Here is a 20,570-nt window from a genome sequence, read left to right as displayed (position 1 = left end):
TTTTTTAAGGTGCTGGGAACCCGAATTGCAAAGTTGCAATTGTAATGGGCAAAACCAAAAACTCATCAGCATCCAGGTAAGAATTCCTAGGAGACTCAGAATTCCCTAAAACTTGTTCCTTGGAGGAGTCACTGCTTGCAAAAAATTTCTTAAGTGAAATGCCATTAATTGCCTTGGCCAGTTGGATGTGCTGCTAAATTAGAGGGATGTTTTAAACCTCAGCACCTGTCTGTTATAGCCCGAGTTCCTGTTTTGCTGTCAGATGCTCTTGACTGTGTCCTCTCAACCTTTCCACTTACCATCTTTCATTGGCATGCTTCCCACCTCTCCCCATTGCACCAGCTCTAGTGTTAGTGCAGCCCTGTGATGAATTGAATCAGGAAATTTTGGGGGCTTCACTAGCTTTATCTTGGTCACATAAATTTTACTCTGCATCAAAAACTCTGGCTTCCAATTTATTTTGTAAGTCTAGTATGTAAAACAATTAACACCAGGAAGAATAAAATAATAATAATAAATGCTTAAATAATAAAACTAAAACTTTTCAGAGCTTCCCTGAACAGAATGGGTACAAGTGGCACATCAGAGACCTGAACTTACTGATTAAGTTTTCCACAAAGTTAACTGTAGATACAGAAAGTTAAGTCTGAAACATGGAGTATTGGTAATGTGAAGCTGTGTAAGCAGAGAGCATTGCACATCTTAAATCAGACCTACTCATTCCATTCCTATATGTGCAATATAATCCTTACCTCTTCTTCTTTGATACAAACACATTCAACTCGTTACCAAACTACAATTGTAAACTTTTGCAAAAACTTATACAAGTAACAAATAAAATGTTCCATGTGTTAACATCACACAGCTTCTAATGCAAAAGAATTGTGACATTGCCATCTAAGATGGATTTTAGCCCAAATTCCATGGATAATCTGAAGTTTTTAGGTTTGGCTAGGTTCCACCAAGAAGCAATCAGTAACTTGCACACAGCACCCAGGGAGGTTTGCCTGGAAGTTGTACAGACGGTGGAATCTGTTGGGCTCTTAGAAACTGAAGAGAAGTTAATGGAGCGGATTGTGTGACACTCCACTTGTTACAACTGGAGACTGAATTCAGAGATCTGGGGCATCAGAACCTCTAGTTCTGTGACTAACAACTGACCTTAAATATTCTGAAGGAATGTAAACATGGGGATGAATTTCTCTTTCCTAAACTGTAGGCAAACCAAGATGATGATTCTGATAAACTGGTTTTGAGAACAAAACAGAAAGGTAGAGGGGGAGGAACTGACTGGGTGATACAGAACTGTGTGCACAGAAGTGTCAGCAGTAGGATTTTCTCAGTCATGGTGCATTAGGTGCCACTAATACATGTTTATATGGTGACTGGTGGGTCAAGGAGTGTTGAAGCCACACTGTGTGGGCAGGATGGTGCATGTGGTCCAGGTAAATTTCAGCACTGCCTTATGCGAGTCCTATATTGAGGGTGGAAAATAAAAAAAGCAGAAGGGACACATAGAAGGGAGGCTCAGATTTAATTGTGCTTTTTGTCTTGATCAGGTACAAGCAGCACAGTATGATTATTGTTCCCATGGACACCCCAGGGCTGAAGCTGATAAGACCTCTCTCAGTGTTTGGCTACATGGGTAGGTGATCATATTTCTCAGCTATATGTGTATTAATTTATTAGCAGGCTCAGAAGCTGCAGTTATACTAATAAATACTGTGTATGAAATAAATCAGTAAAATGGATATACAGAAGAAGGATTAGGAACTGTATTTTTATCCTCCTGTTTTACCCTGCTGTTGTTTCCTGTCTCTGTAGATGAGATCCATGGAGGACATTTTGAGATACACTTCAATGACGTGCGAGTACCTGTCTCCAATATAATACTGGGTGAGTTTCAGCACTGATTTCTTTTTAGTACATACAACAATGAACTGAGCTTTATGAGACAGTGGTTTATGTAGTGAATCACCAGAAGTTATTTTAAACAGCTCTGGTCAGTTGAGGGGGTCCACTCTTCCCTTAGCAGCCATCCTGCTGCTTGAATGTACCTTATTTAGAGCAGAAGGAAGCAGGGCAGCTCTGGCTGTCACGCAAGTATCATTGCCCTGAAGTAGAGCAAAGCAAAGTCTGTAAGTGGTGTTCCTCCCCCAAAACCAGCTCTTGTAGACTTTACAGACTTTTAGAAGGAATGTTCTGCTGCACTCCATGGTCAGTACTTGGCAGAACTGAAAAAGAAATAACAAGCAGGCCAGCACTGTGACCCTCTGCAAGGAAAACTCTGCTCTAATTCTCTCACTTAGTATACATCCTGATTTATTTCCCTGTTGCTTCTTTTATTTTGCTATGGGGCCACTTCTGCTTGGAGCCTTGGCCCCTTTCAAGAGGGAATCACAGAGTCTGCAGTGCCTGTTTTTGTTTCCAAGCAGGTGAGGGCAGGGGGTTTGAGATAGCCCAGGGCCGGCTGGGGCCAGGCCGTATCCATCACTGCATGCGGTCGCTCGGTGCGGCCGAGGCGGCTCTGGAGATCCTGTGCCAGCGCGCGGCTCAGCGCCAGACCTTCGGCAAGAAGCTCTATCAGCACGTGAGCACCTTCCCCCTTTGACTCAGGTCACACACTCCACACACTGACCTTTGTTTTGCCCACACGCAGCCTTGTGGCTCTGATAATGGACATGGCAACAGCTGTGCCCTAACCTTGAATTCCTATTCATAAACCTTTGGGTGGCAAAGGGAAAAAAACAAACCGTATTGCAAGGCTCCCATTTCCCCATAATCTACAGTATCTTTTTTTATTTTTTCCCCTTGCAATGTGCAATGAATTGGATATCCTTTGCTGAATTTAAATACGGATTTTGTCACTGTGTGTTGAACAGGTATTTTTTCAGGCATGCAGCTTATGTTTCTGTAGTTACAACCTGAATTCGCCATTTTTGTGTATCCATTCTGTCACCTGGCTGTCTCCATTCACAATCACTGGAAATACCTGGGGGTCTAAATTTCCTGAAAATTTTACTTCTTTGATCAAGTATCTGTAGTTGCTTATGAAAGTACAGACCACATCAAGGGCAGATTGGAGATCCTTGCTCTTATCCTGCTCAGGATTGAAATACTGTTTCATGAGCAAGAGCTTGCTAAAATAATAAAAATACAGCAGTCTGCTTTATATAGGAACCATCAGACTTGGTAGTTGGCCTGTCACATTTCAAGTGTTCCTTAGTCTTACCCAACAGCTAGGATGGCTTTATTGGAAAAAACAAGTAAAAGCAATGGAAAGAGGAAATTGAATTAGCATCTGGCACAGACTGTAGCAAATTGTGCAGCTCCAGAGGGAGCAACTTTACATACCTATTTTCCAGTCATATAATTGCCCAACTTCCCTTCATCACCACAGCCTAGAATGAGTAAGAGGTGCATGAGGCACACTCTGGTTCTCAGAAGCTTGTTGAAGTAACAGTGATGTTTGATGAAGCCACAGGCCTGACCTGGAGGCAGCTGCAGAGCCCATGCAAGTTCTTCACAGTGAGATGGCTAAGGACAAGGTGAGGCTGGCAGTTTGAGTACCAGGGTGCCTGTCCCCACCCAGGCCATCATTTATGACCCCAGGAGCTGTTGACTGAAGAGAACTGAACACCACACCCAGGTTCAGATCATCTTTTCTGGCACCAGCCAAGCTGAGCTTCCAGACTGCACTGAAGTGCTGCACATTTGCTTGTGTCCTACAAAAAACCCACACCCTTAGATGTGTGTTCCTGAGGCTGCTCAAGCTCCAAACAGCTTTTGCACTGACAAGCATCACACATTTATTTCTCCTGTGGTATGTTGGCTGCAGGGGGGAATTAGCAGGAGGACCAGGGAAGGGCTGCCAAGATTGTAACTTCATTTTGGATCCAGAGAGTTACTAATTTATCATCAGAGGCAGCAGGCACCACCCTGCAGCTGTTTGCCTCTATGTGTCACACACTACCCCCCGCCAGTTTAAGCAAAACAAGGAATTCTTCTCCCCTTTCACCCCCCTATTTTTGTATACTGGGGCTTATTATATGGAGAGAAGGCTGTGAGGGATGGTAAGAGATAAAGGAAAGCAGGGAGGGAAAAGCAGGCTTCAGGAAAATGGCCAGCATGCAGTGGGATCTGATCAGGTGCCAGAATCCAGAGTTTTCCCTTTTTTTTGTTTCCTGGCAGGAGAAGAATTGCTCTATCTTTAATATTTCTGTCAGTCAAGTGCTTTCTTTATTATGCCTCTTATGCCAAGTGGCTGTAGGTTGACTTAACGTGCACATGCTGAGGGAGAGGGGCAGCTCCATGGGTGCTCCAAGGCATTAACTGATGTTGGCTTTGGGTTCTGCAGGAAGTTGTTGCCCACTGGATTGCAGAATGCCGCCTTAGCATAGAACAGGCTCGGCTGCTCACGCTACAAACAGCCCGCAAGATTGACATGCTGGGCAACAGAAGAGCAAGGAAAGAGGTAAATTTTATTTTTTGGTAGCTAAGACTTGGTGGATACAATGCCTGTGCATTCAGCTGGCTAAAAGACAAGGTAAAACATATTGCTAAACATTATTATTCTAAGCGTAGAGTATAACCCCACGTTGAAAACAGCCTTAAGATACGCTTTTAATTGTCAGAAGACTGGGGAGTGATCTCAGTTCAAACAGAGACAAATCTGTTCAAGCACTGCGTGCCTGTCTCAACACATTAAGATATTTTGGGTGATTAGAAACACTTTTACCATAACCCAGGGAATGGGAACAGCAGAGCTCTCATCCAACCCCAAGAGGAAGGAATGTACTGAGAGATACCAATATTCAGCAGAAGTGTTGGGTAAATATTTTCACTTACTTATGAAACTATTACTCATGATAATGTGAGTTCTTCTAACTACAGGTAGCCATGACCAAAGTGGTTGTTCCACGAGCTGTGCTTAAAGTGATTGACTGTGCAGTTCAAGTGTGTGGTGGAGCTGGAGTTTCTCAGGATTTTCCTCTGGCATTCATGTGAGTAAAGGGAGACTTCCTGTAGATTCTAAGCATTTCTTTTCTGATAATTTAAAACATCCAGTACATGCTGTTTCACCTCAGCATAAAATAATAGTCTGTGTCCCTTTAAGCTATAACATTTAAAACAATTGTTTTTATGGTGCAATTAGCCTTAGAAGAAATAAAAGCTGGCACTGGAACTAAAATAGTTCTTATCAGCAGTAGAGGATGTGTTTCTAAAACTTAATGTTGTTATCCCTTACGGCCTTGGGGAGAATTGAAACTTCTGCATTCCCAGCCCACCCATCTCAATCCTGCCAGGAAGATTTTGCTGCAGTATCTCCCATGTGATAGCCCTTTTCAAAGCAAGGATTGGCAGAAGGGCAGCAAGAACAGTGCTGAGAGCTCCCATGTGAGCCTGCGTGGCTGCTGTGGCAGGTCAGGAGCCCAGCCCTAACTCAGCTCTCCCCGCACAGGTTCGCGTACATCCGCACCTTGCGCCTGGCAGACGGGCCCGATGAAGTTCATCTCTCAACAATTGCAAGGTGGGAACTCCTTGATCAGTCAAAGAAGCTCACTGCAAAAATCTAATGTCTGCATAAAGCCTTCTCAAATGGAGGGAAGATTTAAGAAAAGTTTCAGTGTAATAATGGTATCTAAGGTAAAACTGAATGAATACAAAAACTTGATTCTAACTAGAAGCAATTCTTTCACTATTCACTTATTACACTTTATAATTATGGACTTCCTTTTAAGAATTTGAAGAATGTATTGTCAATCACTTATCTCTGTTCTTTGTTAACACTAAATAAAATCTATTTCTAACAGGCCTAAAGTGCCTTCTTTGTTGTGAATCAAGGCCCTTTATCCTTTTATTGTAGACAAAGCAGTTTTGAGTCAGAAGTCCCACACAATTTAATTTATTGCAAGCTAGGTTAAACTTTAAATTATGTTAAATTACAAATACTGGAAGTATGACCTTGCTTTTTTCTTTTCCCAAGCTCAGTTGCAGTCCAGCCCTCCCTCTGCTCCCCAGTTCTTGCTCTCAGCTGCCTTCCTTGTCACTGAGGCTACACTCAGTCCTGCCCCCAGCTCCCCTCAAGTGAGGCTCAGGGCAGCACAGAAGGCTGAGGTAACGTGTAGCAGTTTGTCTGCTACTGCTTGCTTATTACCCTGCAGTGCCTCTCCAAATAGATCTCCCCCTCGTTTCCCTTATAGATGTTCCTTTTCTCTTCCCTTGCATCCTTCTTCCTGTATCTCCTTTTGTGTACCCTCAAAAGCCTCCTCCTGGTTCCAGCTGCTCCTACCCTTTCTTAAGTATGCCTAAGCTCAGGTGGCACCTTCCTCCCTAAGGAGTTGATGTTTTGGCTGGCAGCAGCAGTGTCAGGGTGCAGTTCATGGCCTCTGCTGCTACCAAAACATGCCCAATACACCTGTATGAAGTTCTCCAAGGTCAGAGTTGATCAGTTCTGCTCCTATACCAATCTCCTTTGACCTGAGCTACTTCAAGAGAACTTGCCCATGCAGGAACAGAATCAGGCAGATCACAGCACGCTGCACCACTGGTGGCTCTGCTTCCTGGAGCTGGGATAGTAATTTTCAACTGACCCAGGACAGGTAACTTAAGGGCAATGAAGTTAAGGACACAAGAGTTTACTATCTGCATGAACAAACAAGCCCCCCCTCCAGGCTCCTTCCTGTTGGAGCCTGGGGAGAACATTCTGTTTGGCTCAGTCTTCAGGATGAGGCTCTGCCAGTTCTGTCCTTGAGCCCAGAACCAAGTGCTCACCTGAAGGGTGTCCAGCTACAGCTGCAGTGGTCACTCTGGGGTATAGTGGCAGAGTACCTAGAACTGGAAGCATTCCATGAAGTTTCTTACCTCATTATACTTAAAAAACAAGATTACAACCTCTTTTGAGAAAGCAGTAATTGTTGTTTACATTTCCATCCACCCTGAGTTTCCTCTTGCTTCCTGCCAAGATTGTTTTCTGGGAAGTTGAGAGTGTCAGCAGGTCACTGGCTGAAATGCACTTCAAATACAAAACCACCTGCACTGTACTACTACATGTGGTTCAGGAGTTCTGCTCTAGGCTGTCAAAACCTGCACAATGTGTTTTTTCAACCAAGAATGCCCAAGATCATATTTAGCCAGGTTCCAATTAGGGTCTCTGACTGCCTTAATTTCTCACATTTTCTTAGAACAGCTAGACAAGGACACCACCTTTATGTCATTAACAAGGCTCTTAATTCCCTTTATTTTAAAATTCTATGTACATATGAATGATCTGTATAATGTACACTCAATATAGAAAGTTTTTATATACTGGATAATGTATAGAACATTTCACAATTACACTAATTTCTTACATAACATGTCAACTTTTTAAGGTTTTTTTTGCTGAAGCTTTGTCAATTTGGTCAAGCCAGTTATACATAGAAATGTCTAATGCTGTTTGATCCAAGGAGGAAGAAAATGTTAATGATTAAGGACATGAGTGAACTGGTGCAGGGACAAACCCTTTCAGGTCATGTTCAATGGGAGTGATCACATCAGACTGAGAAATGAAGGGATGCCCTTTTAGTGGGGTCGGTGAGGTCAAAGTTATTTTAGCCCAATTCCTCTAGACTGTAGCTCAACTCCAGTCATGCTAATTCAGAAAATATAAAAACTAGGAAAGTTTGATTCACAGTCTTGTAAACAAATATAAAGGAACAAAATGTGCTTATGTACAACAAGAAATAATTCTTGTGTACCCATTTCAGCTGATCCACAGAGTGCTTTCTTGTGTTACAGTGTGGTAGTTAGAATCACTGACTTTTCCTAGAAAAAAAAAGTCATAGAAAAAAGGAATAACACTGTCATAAACACCTGACAAGGCAGTAAGTTCACTTCAATGTATTGGAGGAAAGTGCTGATCCTCGTCACTGGCCAGTCTGCCTTTGTCTCTTCCACAAGGATTTCCAGTCCTTAGCTGACATCTCCCACTTCGTTGTCTACCGGGGGTGGTACGTTGGGCATTACGGATGACGTCGTCCCTGCAGTGAGGTAACCAGCAACTCCAGGGCCTTTCGGGAGGAAAGCAAACACTGCTGATTAGTTTTCCTTCTACTGGGTGACTGAACAGCTTCATTCCCTCTGGTAATGCTCAGATACATCATCTAAATTAACCAGACACCTTACACATTTAAGAGTTTTTCTTTAGATTCTTTAAAGTCTAGGAACACTAGAAACTAAGACTACCAAGTGGAATAGTTTGTAGGGGTCGTTTTTGGGCTTGCTCAGTTTTTTTTATTCTGACATGCCAAATAAGTTAAAAAGAACCCCAACCACCTGCATTACCCATCTCACCTTCCATTATGGAAGCAGCAGTAAAGCAGGGATGGCCTTCCTTTGCTAAAAAAAGGCCCTGCCATGGAATCAAAGTGAGTTCAGGCGTGTGTTGCACTACTCAGCTCCTTGTGTATCTTTTCAGTGTTGTAAAGGTTTTTCCCAGCTGCACAGTTCCAGGAAGCACAATGGGCTGCCCCATGAAGAAGCAGAACTACCTAAAGCTTGTCTAGCCAGCATTTTGTGCCTTCAGTTGGAATAAAGTGACAGCATTCTTGGGATACACAAATTCTATACTGGAGATGCAGGACTCACACAGTTACTAAGTTTCCATGTTGATTACTATAGGGGCAATCAGTTTTGCACTGCAGGCAAAGCCCCTCTCCCTCAAAGCCTGGAATTAAAAATATAGTCATATAGAAACTTTCAACAAATGCAATAAAAACTTAGGTTGCAGCATGAGGTGCTTTAGCAGTAATTTTTGTCATACTAGGGACTAGACAACTGATCACTCACAACATGTTCCTGCACCAATCAACTTGGTCTTAGACCTGCAGCCTACATTGCCAGTATTCATCATACTAAGTTCTTCCTGTACTCTTCCTCTTTAAGCCATCCTTACTGAGTTCTCCCAAATTTATTATTCCTTCCTGCTCTGCCCTCCATTCTCACACTTCAGCCCAGAGCCAAAACATCAGAGCATGGTTTGTCTCCCTGCAAACAGTCCCACACTACTACTGTGGGCAGAGAGCAAAGCAAACATTCCTCTGGCAATAAAAAGCTCTCTGACTGCAGGAGGGCACCTCTCTTTGCCAGCCCATCAGTGGAACCTGCCAAGTGTCACACCCACTGTTACCCATCCTAGTGCAAAAATTCCCCATAGTCATCTTGTGCCTCGAGCTTTTCCATTATGGAGGATTCCTATCATAGTTCCCAAGCTGAGTTCCTGTGTACCAGCAAGTACCAGGCAGTGCAACTATCAGTGTAGTGCTCCTGTGTGCTTGGGGAAGGCAAGGCAAGTGTGTCGGTGCTGGGCAGTTTGGGCCCATGCCTTTGTACAGCTCTAGGACATGCATCTGTTACTCGTAATGCAGCGAGCGCAGCGTGCGTTCTGCGAGGTGGTATCTACCTGCTTTAGAGAGCTACACAGAAGTTAGCAAGCTGCCTGACACAGCAGATCTAAAGCCCACTTCTCAGGTGAAGGGGACTGCTGCCAGTTAGAAGGGAAGGAGAAGAGACACCTGAGGGAAGAGAAATAAGCAAGGGAAGTTTCAAGGGAAGTGCAAATAGCAAAGCAATTTGAAGCAAGACATAAGGCAGAATACAAGATAAGAGAGGTTAAAAGTAAAGCTTGGTTTCCATCTACACTTTGCATTTGTACAGCACCCTCATTCTACATTGGCAAGCACTTAAACATTAGGCAATTTAAAAGCAGCATGGGCCTTAAGGCAATTGGAAAACTGTATTGCCCCCAGTCTCAAGCCTGACCACATCTGGTATAGTTTCAGTTCTTGGCCAATAATCAGTCAGCATTTTCTTCCTGTTTCTAAATTCATACCATTTATGAAATACCAAGGAAATTCAGCACAAACTGAATCAGTTCCAGTTTTTTTTGTCAAACTGACATTAAACAGTACAAAACCAGAAAACTCCCATTCAGAGCTAAAGCACACAGTCCTGTGTGAAAAAATGCATTAAATGTTGCAATACTACTCTCAAAATATAAGCAACTACTTCTAGAAAGTACAGTTCCTGAGTTGAAAGGCTCTTGCTTCATTTTCTCAAAATACATGCTAGTATCTTGCAAGAAAAACTTTGGCCATCTGATTTATACCTCATTGGTTCAGTTATGTTCAAAAGCTTTACCAAGATTCCTGTATTGGGTTAGATGAGAAAGTTCCATGTAGCACATGGCTGTGTCTATACTGGCTTGTTGCAAAGGACTTTAAAACCTCACCTGTGAGCCAAAGCTTTTAAGACCAAGTGTTTGTTCAGCTGATAGCTACTGAGGAGTCAGAAGTTTGCATCATGTGTTGCTTTAGACAGTTTGTTGCAATGTCATTATTTGCTAGATCTGAAAATATTTTCTGTGATAATGATGTTTTGGACTGTGATATAGTGTCTGTCAAGTGCTGCTCAAGTGAAGAAGAACAGGACTTGATTTGCAGTGACATAACTGATCTGGGATTATGTCTGTACCATGCAAGGAAGTTCCCATCAGTTGCTAACCTTGGTGTGCACACACAGAGCTAAAATGTTCTTCTTCACTACCAGTGAGGCTGGGATGCCATTTCAATCTTGGTGGCACCAGCAGGGGACCCACCCAAGGTGCACCACTGCTGCAGCTCCATGTACAGGCACAAGGCCACCCTGGCAGGCCACTGATTCTGGCTGGGACACAGCCTCAAACTCCAACCCTTTAGCATTCCAACTTTTCCAACAGTACAACTGCCTGCCTAACACTAAAGCTGTGTTAATTCACACAGCCAACTAATACAGACAGTCTGAGTGATTCTGAAGACAGTTTACACATCCCTGTAACTGTGGATGAACTCGTATTCTAGAACTGAAATAGAGAGATCCTAAGAAAGCATGGAAAACTTCTGTCATTCATCAGTTTCAATTACACCTCTGCTTCACACTACAGAGTACTTGCAAACCTTGCCAGTGTCCAGATTCTGTTGCTAAGTATGTACATCAAAGACTATGCAGAGAAATAGATTCTCAACCAGCAAGAAGTTTACCTTTTAGTAAGTGTTTTAAAAACTTATTATATTCTTATGGTACTGAATGTTCAAACCATGTGAGGGCACTAGATCCTGGGGATAAACAGTAACTCCAGAGTCTAGTGTGACAATTAAGTAACACTTCAGTACAATTCAGGACATAAACAGGAAAGAGTTGCTAACCTGTGAGGTATCCTGATGTTTGTGTATCAGAAATGAACAAGTCGTGTTTCTGATCCTTGAAGGCACTCCACACAGAAGAACGGGACAAAATTTCATTTACCTGCAGTATTTAAAGAGATAACACAGTGAGCAAGTGCCATTTGTCATGTTCTAGGCAAACAAACCCATTTTCTATTGCCAAACCATTCTGAGGGGATTACCCAAAGATCATGGCAGCAGTTCAGGCTGTGATACGGAATTCATGCACATTTCCAAGGAGACTTGCTTTTCCATGTGAATTGTGCAGCTGAACACAATGCTCAAAAGAAGTAATTTAGTAACTTGACTTTATCCTTTGCTCCCCAGAAAGGTGATAAGGAAAAGCAATCCTAGCAGAGCCCTTGCCACTCACTAACAGCTATGAGAAGATAGGACTTTCCCTGTACAAGAGCAAGATAGAGACTACCTGGAAGAAAGACCTATTCCAAATTTCCTCCCCTTGAGAAAGCTTTCAACAAAAGGGTAAGACAAAGGCATTAAGAACTAAAATTTTAGTTCTTAATGCCCTTCTCTTACCCTTTCATTGCAAAGTTACTGGGACAAGTTTACTTAGATATGCATCCATAAAGCTGCTGCAGTTATGTATTTATTCAGAAAACAGAAGAGAAATTTACATTTATAACACAAGTTCTGAAGAGTTGTCAGTTAAAGCTAACCAGCTCATAGAACATTTCTGCACTTGGAATTTTTTATTAGTGCTCTTCACATCCATTGAACTAATGACTTCTCCAGAAGCAAGGGATGAAGAAATTTCAAACCACAATCATTTTGCAGTTGCAGAATGTTAACATTTTGGGTGGGATGATGCACATGACAACTAGAAGATTAAACAAAGAATGTTTGGAGTTTGAGCTAGTAAGTGCCAAAGCCCAGATAAGACTTTTGAGTACTCACCTGTTCCCCATACTGCAGGCTGCGAGACATGGATTTCAGTGTCTTAACAATCTGAGCTTTTGTTGCAGATGGGCTTTCCAGGTTCTCAAGACCAACACCTTCAAGCAGCTTTAGAAGGTAAGGGACCAAATCTGCTTTCAAAGCCTGTAAACATACCCAAATGAGTTGTCTTAACACAGACCAGGAAGTTCCATACGGATTTTTTCTATCACTAGCATTAGTGTGAGCCAAAAGTGCCAACAGCTATTACTAAACATGCCAAGGTGAGTCCATTCTCCCTGAGCTGTATGAATACAAACAAGAGAAAGCAAAAATACCGTCCAGCAATTCTGCTCTATCTAGTGTAAACTCAGTTGAATTAGTTGGCATTCATTACACTTTCTCAGTGGACAACACTACCCTGTGCACTAAGCTTCAATGCTCAGGTAACACCCTTGAACATGTCTGCATTTTCGATAAAAAACTTTTCCAACAAGAAAAGCCCATTAGTTCAGTGTCCAAGAGATTTCCCAACTGCCATTTAAGTTGAACAGTTTAAATAATACCACATTTTTACAGTCTGAGAATGTACTACTTACTTGGGCTACCAAGTCAGTTTGCTCCTTCTGAAACATTCGATTCAGTGTTTCACAGGCGATCCCAACTACATCCGATCTCTTCTTCATTCCATTCATGAGAGGGCCAATGGTCTCCAGTGATGCCATCGCTCTAACACAAAGCTGTAGAGAGATAAACATCCTCAGGACTTTATTTTATGCCAAGATTAACGCTCATTGCAGATATGGTCAGCCAACACCATAAATTTCTCAGTGTTTAATCTTGCGATTCTCCATTAATCAGCTATAGGTCCCTATTCACTTGCTACACAGTATTTACAGTTAGAATAATGCCCTTTTAAGGAACACTACTAAACAATACAAATAACTCCAGCTATGCTTCTCTCCCCTCAAGCACTTAGATGATTCAGTACCTCATTGTCTGACAATATGTGCATGACACGAATTGCACTTTTAGGAATGGCATTGTTCTTGTGATTCATAGCCTGGATTATCTTGTGCAGATGACCAAGAGGAGGAACTTGATCAGCTAGCTGAGGCTGGGCACTGAACAGGCACACAGTTGCTGTGGTAATGGTTTCTAAAGTTTCCCCCTGCAGAAAATTGAAAATCAACAGAAAGCGTAACTCAGTAAAGCCTTATACATCTTCAAAATAACAACATTTCTCACTTGCTTTGCATTACAGATTTTTTCCCTAATACTTTTATATCACTTTGCTCTCAAACTGTTAAAACAACAAGTTAAGAACATGATTATCAGCTCCAATAGTGGCAAACATTCACTAGTTCCACAGTGAGAGATCACATGGGAATTCTTAAACACTATTTCCAGCATCTTGAGAATCCAGTATCTGGCTAAGTTGCTTGGTGGAAGCAGTGACAGCATGGAGGTTTGCTGACCACCTGAATTCCTAAAGGATTCAGCAGCCTGTGCAGAAGCACTCCTCATGTCTTGTGTATTCTGCATGCCTCTATGAACTGCTATCACATCTTCATAATAAATATGCCCATTTTATTCAAAATGTTAGTTAGTTTCCATCCTGCAAGTCTAACACAGAATCTTTCTGAACACTGTTTAAAAATTAATTTTCAAACTGTAACACATCTGCTGTACTCATTACACTAACTGTTAGGTGGCAGCCTTCTGTAGGTCACATAACTTTACCAGAGTTGGACATTAGTGTTGCAGAAGGACAACAGAAGTCTCAAGAGCAGACAATTTTTAGGTGGTGTAGAACAAGTGCCATTTTTTTAGGCTGGTCAGTAATGGAATAATTAAAAGACACTTCATTTGTTAAGCCTTATATCTAGCACAAAATAAGTCTCTAAGACTTAACTGAAGCTAATTCTATGGCTTCAAGGACTTTAAAAACCTTCACTCATGTTCAGAAGCTGCCTAAACATATCAACATGCTTTTAACAGAGTCAGAAGGCAGCCAGAAAACCTCATTTATAATGGGAAGAAATTATAAAAATCTAAGTTAATCAGACAGTAAAAGACTAAAAATGTAAGAATGCCAAACAAATTCAAAGCATAGAACCAGGAAAAAATTCATCTTACATGGGGGTTATTTTTCTCCAGTAGTTCAGTAAACTTTTCCAACAGTGCAATGAGAAATTCTCTTGGTTTCCGTAAAACCCAGGCCGGCTGGGCAATAAAAATCCTGAGGAAGACTCCCCCCACTGAAAGTTCACCTTCTGCCTCACCGTACACCACAGCAAAGTCTTCAGGCAGCTGTTGAATTGTAAAGTAAAAGTTACTGACAAGGGTATTTGAGAGGTCTAAAACTGTTTCTCTAAGTGGTCAGGGTCACTAACTGTGTTCCCCAAAACAGAGCTGTGCAAGACCAATAAACCCTTCATCTTGAAAGAACACGAGGTAGAAGTGACAGTAGAAAGAACGGTGCAGTGCAAGCAGTACCACTATAGTGACTCCATTACTCTTCTTTCAAAGAATACAAGTAACCAAACCTACAATTGCAAAAGTGGCAAACCCTAGTTCAAGGGAAGCACCAGCAACAAGACTGATGATACAACAGCCCTTTCCTTGCATACTTCAAGGAAAGGTTCCTCACCACCAGTCTAGGGAAGTTTCCAGTTTTCATCTGGATCAAAATAGACATCATGACGTGTTCAGAAACTGGTTCAGTGTTGAACTAGAGGACTGTGGGAGTAAGTCATGTCTAGCTTTTCACAGATACTGGAAATCACTACATACTGAAGCACCTCAATGATGGGCCAGATGTGAGGGAATGACTAAGGACTCAAATATTTTTTGAGACCCAGTGACTTACTAAATTTACTTCACATTTACCAAGAGCAAGTTTACTATGGCTATGTAGTGACAGGACTTTTTCCACCAAACCAGTATTCTCCTTTGTTGCTGACTTTTGATAAGTTTTAGAATGACCTGAACTATCAGAACATTCAGAGTATGCTGACAGTGGTTTTACCAGTAAGTGTCTAATTTCAAAGTGCAAGAAGTAACAAAAACATCAATTCAACATTAAACCAGTTATGTTTTCAGTTATGTTCACAGCACAGCAGTGAATTCCAGTTAGTACTTTAAGAGAAAAGCCTGTTAAGAGTCCAATACGTGTATCTATTATCAAGCCTCCCTGGACACACTCAAAGCAGAAAGAGTATACTTTTACCTTCCAGTTAGTGTCAGGGTTGTCCCTCTGAAGTTTAAAGTGCCTTTAAAAAGAAAGTAAGTTTTAATCAGCAGTAAAAGAAGCAGTTGTCTTCTCTAATTGACACCTCAGTCTCCCTCCATCATTGTGAAGCAGCTCCAGTTTCTAAGCCCCATTCTATCCCCATTGTATCCCTCCAAATCCTACAGCAGTGAGCAAATACCTGGACTGTGCACAAAACTGCACCTCCATCACTGACTTACAGGTACAGTACACAAACAGTGAACAAGTTTCTTTCACTGAAGTCTGGCTTGCAAGAATTCTACTTTTTACAGGCAGAGCTCTGTCTCACAGTTCTTCTACAGCAACTCTGATTTACTGCCACTTAGTAAGAGTGTCTCAGTTAAAGATAACTGAGTCAGAAGGTTTCCACATACTCAAGCATCATTTCTCGAACTGTTGTTGATACCCTCTCCCTGGAGCTGTCATTCCAAATTAATTCTGGATTTTCATGGGTTCCCTCAAAGATATGAACAGCAGCTTCAGGGTTGTCTCTCATGGCATCCATGAAGACTCCAGGTAAAAATTTCATTAGTGTGATTCTAACCTAGAAGGGATGAACATAAATGACATTTAGTGTATTATATAACAAACCAACTGACAGGACAAACTGACAGAAACAGAAATCTCCACAATGTCCAACTGTCTTTAATGCTGGAATTGTCAAGTGCTAGACCACAACACCACAAAATAAAAACAGTGCCATCATTTCAAATAGCAATAGTCAGTGATACTGAAATCTAGGTCTCTACTGTTAAAGTCATTACAAATCGAAACCAAACTGCTTACACAAGTTAGTGTACATACAATAGCTTCTAAAAGCATGCTCACAGATGAGAAATTAAATTATTTTGAAAAAGCCTGATGGCTCCTTACATGAGTATTTCAGATACAGAAGAGGATTTTTTTTTTGCTCATTTTTAGAGAGATGCAGGTAATATCAAGAAAGAGTTCCAACACGAGCTGTTAAGAGTCTTACCTTTGGACCCACCAGCTTATCTGCAGTCATTTTGGCAAAAAGCTCTGCTGTTTGGGCTCGGACCTGTGGATGAGTTGAGTTGCAAAACATATCTAGTAAGTAGATTAAAGCACCTGTAACAAAGAGATAGGGAGAATTCAATTTATTTTTTTTTTCTGGTCACAAGTAGTAGAAATTCTCCAGTTCCAATTACTTCAAAAGGAAGAGTGGCCACTCTATGCACTTTAAGTATATTGTTGCAGAAACATTTGCTTTCAGTGTAGTACTGTACCTTTTGCCATGGCCTCTTTAATTATTTTTGTGCTTGATGTCAAAGCATACAAAGTTTCAAGGACAAGCTGCCGACCTGCCAAAGTAAAGAGCATTAGGAACTTTGCTTCACAGAGAATGAATAAGCAAAGACAAATGTAACTGATCTTAACAGAATCTTAACAGAAAACTGTAGCAAAAGTGCAATAAAGCTTCAGACAATTGCAAGCTTAGAGATTTCCGGCTACACAGTTGAGGAATTTCAAATCAATCATACGTTCTAATGCAGCATAACTTCTTAATTAGATGCTAATTAGCTAAATTCCCAGGAATAACCAATGGAACACTACACATTTCAGAAGTAATCAGAGTACTTGCAATTCATATTATTCCAGTCACACACATTTAAGACAAAAAACTGATCACATACAACATCTGTGTAAACCATCCTCATTAGTTTTGGATATGATAGCCACTAATGTTTAACTCAGCAGACAGATGCGACTTAGCAGCATATCACACATATCACTGTGTGATGACAAAGATGGCCTAAATTTTGCATTTGTTTAAAAACCTATCTGTTTGTATTCCTGCTTCCTGTCATTTTCTTTACAAAAATGGTGATTCCTAGCTCTGCTTTTCTCTTATCTAGCAGGGAAATAACTGATAGCTGAAGAATGTTATTAGGACTGTGCATAGAAACACCATGTTTCACTTAGGATGTATTGCAGTACTGTCTTTACTATTCTCATTAATAGCTGAACAACTGGAATGGAGCACAGCAACAGCTGGGAACTCTGAGGGAGGAAAGTTTTGTTCCAATGTATAGGTTCTCTTACTGTAGTTTCTCTTCATAACCCAGCTCTACATCCTGTCAAGCTAACAAGACAATTTTAACCTTAAACTCAGTACTAATTTCAGCCAGCTGCATTATTATAAATTTCTGAGTCAGAAACCATTTGCCTCGCAGGATGGAGAATCTTATGGTACCCACTTGAAGGTAAGGAATGCAGGAGCGCCAGTAAGTTAGCAAGAACCATTGCCTCAGCAATGTTGTTCACACACTCTTGATTACTTGTTACTATGTTCACTACCTGCAAAAGATCAGAAACAGCACTTGATTATATTTCATCTATTCAGACACTTTTCACAAAACCCAATTTATGAAGTCAGCCAACTCACTTAGCCAACAGAGCTGATATTTACAACATTTATTCCTGTCACCAAACTATTCTGTCTCTTCAGACAAGAAGGATGCAAAGACACAGGCACGAAGTATCAACATGTTCCTCCAAGGAGGAACTGACACCTCAGAACCCCAGCCATAGTATATTTTAGATGCTACTCCAATAGCTACACAATCAGGTTTATGCTGATTATGTAAAGCATCCAGACAGGGAGGTTGGAAGTTTGTGGGAATTGGTTTGTTTTATAGTTGGTTGGGTTTTTTACCTCCAGAGCCAACTGCTGCACCAGGCCAGCTCCATGAACACGCAGAAGGGAGAATATCAACTTAAAGTGCCCTATGCACTCACACTCAGAACCTGCAAGAGACCAAATAAAGTCACTCTCCATGTTAGGCAAAGCATTCACTTTATTCACAGGCCAATTCCCATGCCTGTATTTCACTATACAGAGAAGTGTTAAAGACTACACAGCTGTATGTAGTCTGCCACAGTAGTTGTAACAGCTCATACAGAACAGCACCTGCTATAGAGGTAAAAAATTATGAACTCCTCTCTATTAATGTAGCTTCCACAGAATTTCAGGTCAACAATATTTCAAAAACAGAGGGTAACTCCCTTCTCTAAGGAAAGTAACTGATGTATAGCTCTAGTTAGTTGTATTTTTAAAAAACTAAACAAATTCCATATCTTTATTTATCCCTGACCATCAAAACCTATTGTCTTCAAATAAACTTGCCCCTTCAGAATGTCCCAGCTCAGAGCAGGGTTGCTATCTCCAGCAGGAACAGCTGCCTTCAGGTTTACAATTGCAAACACAGAGAACACCCTAACCAGCTATTATTAGATACTACAATGCTAACATAGTTTGCTTTTAGAAGTAGCATCCAATACAGTACAAAAACATCCAAATCATATGTCTCAGGCTCTCCCAGTCCGTACATTGATGCCTGCTCATTAAATTTTGCTGTCCACTCTCAAGAGCATCTTCTCCTCTTGCTTTACTATGCCCCTAACAAAGGTGCCATTTAGGTGTTTACTAGTAGTAACACATAGTACTCAGTTCAAGGAGGATTTTTTGATGCAAGGAAGTTTAAAAATCAGTTGAAGATTCTTTGAAGGATTACAGAAAGTTTCTTTCAAGAGGTTTAAATCTTCCTAGCAACAGCAGGATTGAATTAAAACAAACGTAGTTAAAACCTAATGATTCAGAGTTGAAAACAGATAAGGCTTGAATTTAACCCAAAATTTTGCTACATCTACTGACAGTGTACTCCAGGTAAGGAAAAGCCAGCAAGCTTATATGGCTTACCAACAACATAAAACTCTGTCAGCAAGCAAAAAACCTTCCTTCTCACTGGAAGATAAAGACTACAGAGGTTCAGAGTCTTTATGGTTGTCCACAGAAGAGTATACTGGGGAAGTCCAGTTTTAAGCCTACCTGGGTTGTGCTTTATGACGTTTCTCAGAGCCTCCAGGGCCATTTCAACTCTCCGTAAGCGATCTCCGTGTTGATTGGACTCCACTTTCCCAGTCTGAGTTATCGCCATCAGTGTATGAAGGTACTGTGCTTGTGAGCCTACATAGTCCAAGAGGCTTGCAGCAAATGCTTTAGGAAGCTTTGAAGTAAAGATGACAGAATTTTTAGCTGTGTGATGCAACAGTAGCCACAGTAGAAGAAAACGTATCCAAATAACTTCTACATTTCAAATATTTCTTTCTTCCAGACAGGCAACACTTCTCTATCATCACTATAACATCTGGATCCCATTGAACCCTATTTCTATCTAAACTTGCAATTAAAAAGCTGCAATAGATGTGTGTTTGCCCACATATACATTGATTGTAAAGCTAATAGGCAGAATCACCACCTCCTGGAATTACTGAATCAACCCAAGTGCCTACATCGCAAGTTTGTAGAGAGAAGTCATTAAGACATCTGAAGAGCACATCTTATAACAGACTTGCTCTTTTAATTGATTCTGCTCCAGTAAAGAGCTTTCTCACGACATGCTGATCTTGAAGGAAATTTCATAACATTCTGTATTTTTTCTATTCTGTTTGCAATGACAGATAGTTAAATAGGAAGAAGTAGCATTTCAAAAACTAGTTTTAGCAGGAAGATTTTCAGCTACATCTCACCTCTAGTTGGAAGGTAGGGACCTCATTGTAGACTCTAACAAAAATCTCTCCCACAATAAGTTCCTTTGCATGGTCACTGAAGACAAAGTCAGATCCATAGCTCTTGTCACAATCACCCTTTAAGCAGAGATAAGCAGCACAAGCTCAGACAGAAAATAATCTTGTAGAAAGTGTAAAACTATAATCCGATAATAAAATAGGCAATACTTGGAACAGAAAACTTAATTCTTCAGCAAGTCAGAAGCTCAGACTGAAGCATGAAATGAACAAGGAAAACCTTAGTGGTTTTGTTTTCTTTTAAAAACTACCTAAAGAAAGTGACCCCAAAGTGACTTTGGGGTAGACAACAATGGATACTTGTATTAACCATACAACTGCATCCCAAGAGGAAAACACATAGCAGTTCTTTGATAAAATAGTACTGGGATTTAAAGTAAAGTGTATCTTACTCTCTTAATCATGCTTTCTTGCTGAGATTCCAAAAACTCAAGTAATTCAGCTCGTGTCCCATTGTTCCAGATCAAGTAGGGATTCTCTGTGTTACTGTTCAGCATCTTCAGAGTCTAAGAAAAGGAATTTACGTGATGTAACACATTTCCAACCGTTTTAGA

General features: G+C 41.0%; 2 protein-coding genes across 3 annotated transcripts in view; one reads left to right on the top strand and one right to left on the bottom strand.

The window, feature by feature from the left end:
- Positions 1-5,820, top strand: part of ACAD11 (acyl-CoA dehydrogenase family member 11) — a 29,173-nt gene extending 23,353 nt beyond the window's left edge. The window contains exons 14-20 of the mRNA XM_083880009.1: positions 10-76; positions 1,560-1,645; positions 1,825-1,896; positions 2,436-2,590; positions 4,358-4,474; positions 4,894-5,003; positions 5,462-5,820. Coding sequence (XP_083736135.1) covers positions 10-76; positions 1,560-1,645; positions 1,825-1,896; positions 2,436-2,590; positions 4,358-4,474; positions 4,894-5,003; positions 5,462-5,576 — 722 coding nt within the window. The 3' untranslated portion in view covers positions 5,577-5,820. The remainder of the gene's footprint in view (positions 1-9; positions 77-1,559; positions 1,646-1,824; positions 1,897-2,435; positions 2,591-4,357; positions 4,475-4,893; positions 5,004-5,461) is intronic.
- Positions 5,821-7,195: 1,375 nt separating this feature from the next.
- DNAJC13 (DnaJ heat shock protein family (Hsp40) member C13) overlaps positions 7,196-20,570 on the bottom strand; it is a 57,209-nt gene continuing 43,834 nt past the window's right edge. For both annotated transcript variants that reach the window (XM_083879967.1, XM_083879968.1), the window contains 15 exons: positions 20,409-20,522; positions 19,960-20,076; positions 19,259-19,436; positions 18,086-18,177; positions 17,628-17,727; positions 16,656-16,730; positions 16,385-16,497; positions 15,783-15,952; positions 15,367-15,409; positions 14,274-14,447; positions 13,126-13,305; positions 12,734-12,874; positions 12,156-12,299; positions 11,223-11,322; positions 7,196-8,051 (listed from right to left, as the gene is read on the bottom strand). In XM_083879967.1, the coding sequence (XP_083736093.1) occupies positions 7,954-8,051; positions 11,223-11,322; positions 12,156-12,299; positions 12,734-12,874; positions 13,126-13,305; positions 14,274-14,447; positions 15,367-15,409; positions 15,783-15,952; positions 16,385-16,497; positions 16,656-16,730; positions 17,628-17,727; positions 18,086-18,177; positions 19,259-19,436; positions 19,960-20,076; positions 20,409-20,522 (1,839 nt within the window). In that variant the 3' untranslated portion in view covers positions 7,196-7,953. The remainder of the gene's footprint in view (positions 8,052-11,222; positions 11,323-12,155; positions 12,300-12,733; positions 12,875-13,125; positions 13,306-14,273; positions 14,448-15,366; positions 15,410-15,782; positions 15,953-16,384; positions 16,498-16,655; positions 16,731-17,627; positions 17,728-18,085; positions 18,178-19,258; positions 19,437-19,959; positions 20,077-20,408; positions 20,523-20,570) is intronic.

This window comes from Zosterops lateralis, assembly GCF_965231275.1.
Source record: "Zosterops lateralis genome assembly, chromosome: 1".
NCBI classification, from domain to species: domain Eukaryota; kingdom Metazoa; phylum Chordata; class Aves; order Passeriformes; family Zosteropidae; genus Zosterops; species Zosterops lateralis.
Note: the sequence above shows the minus strand (reverse complement) of the source record. Positions and strands in the feature narration are given on the sequence as shown.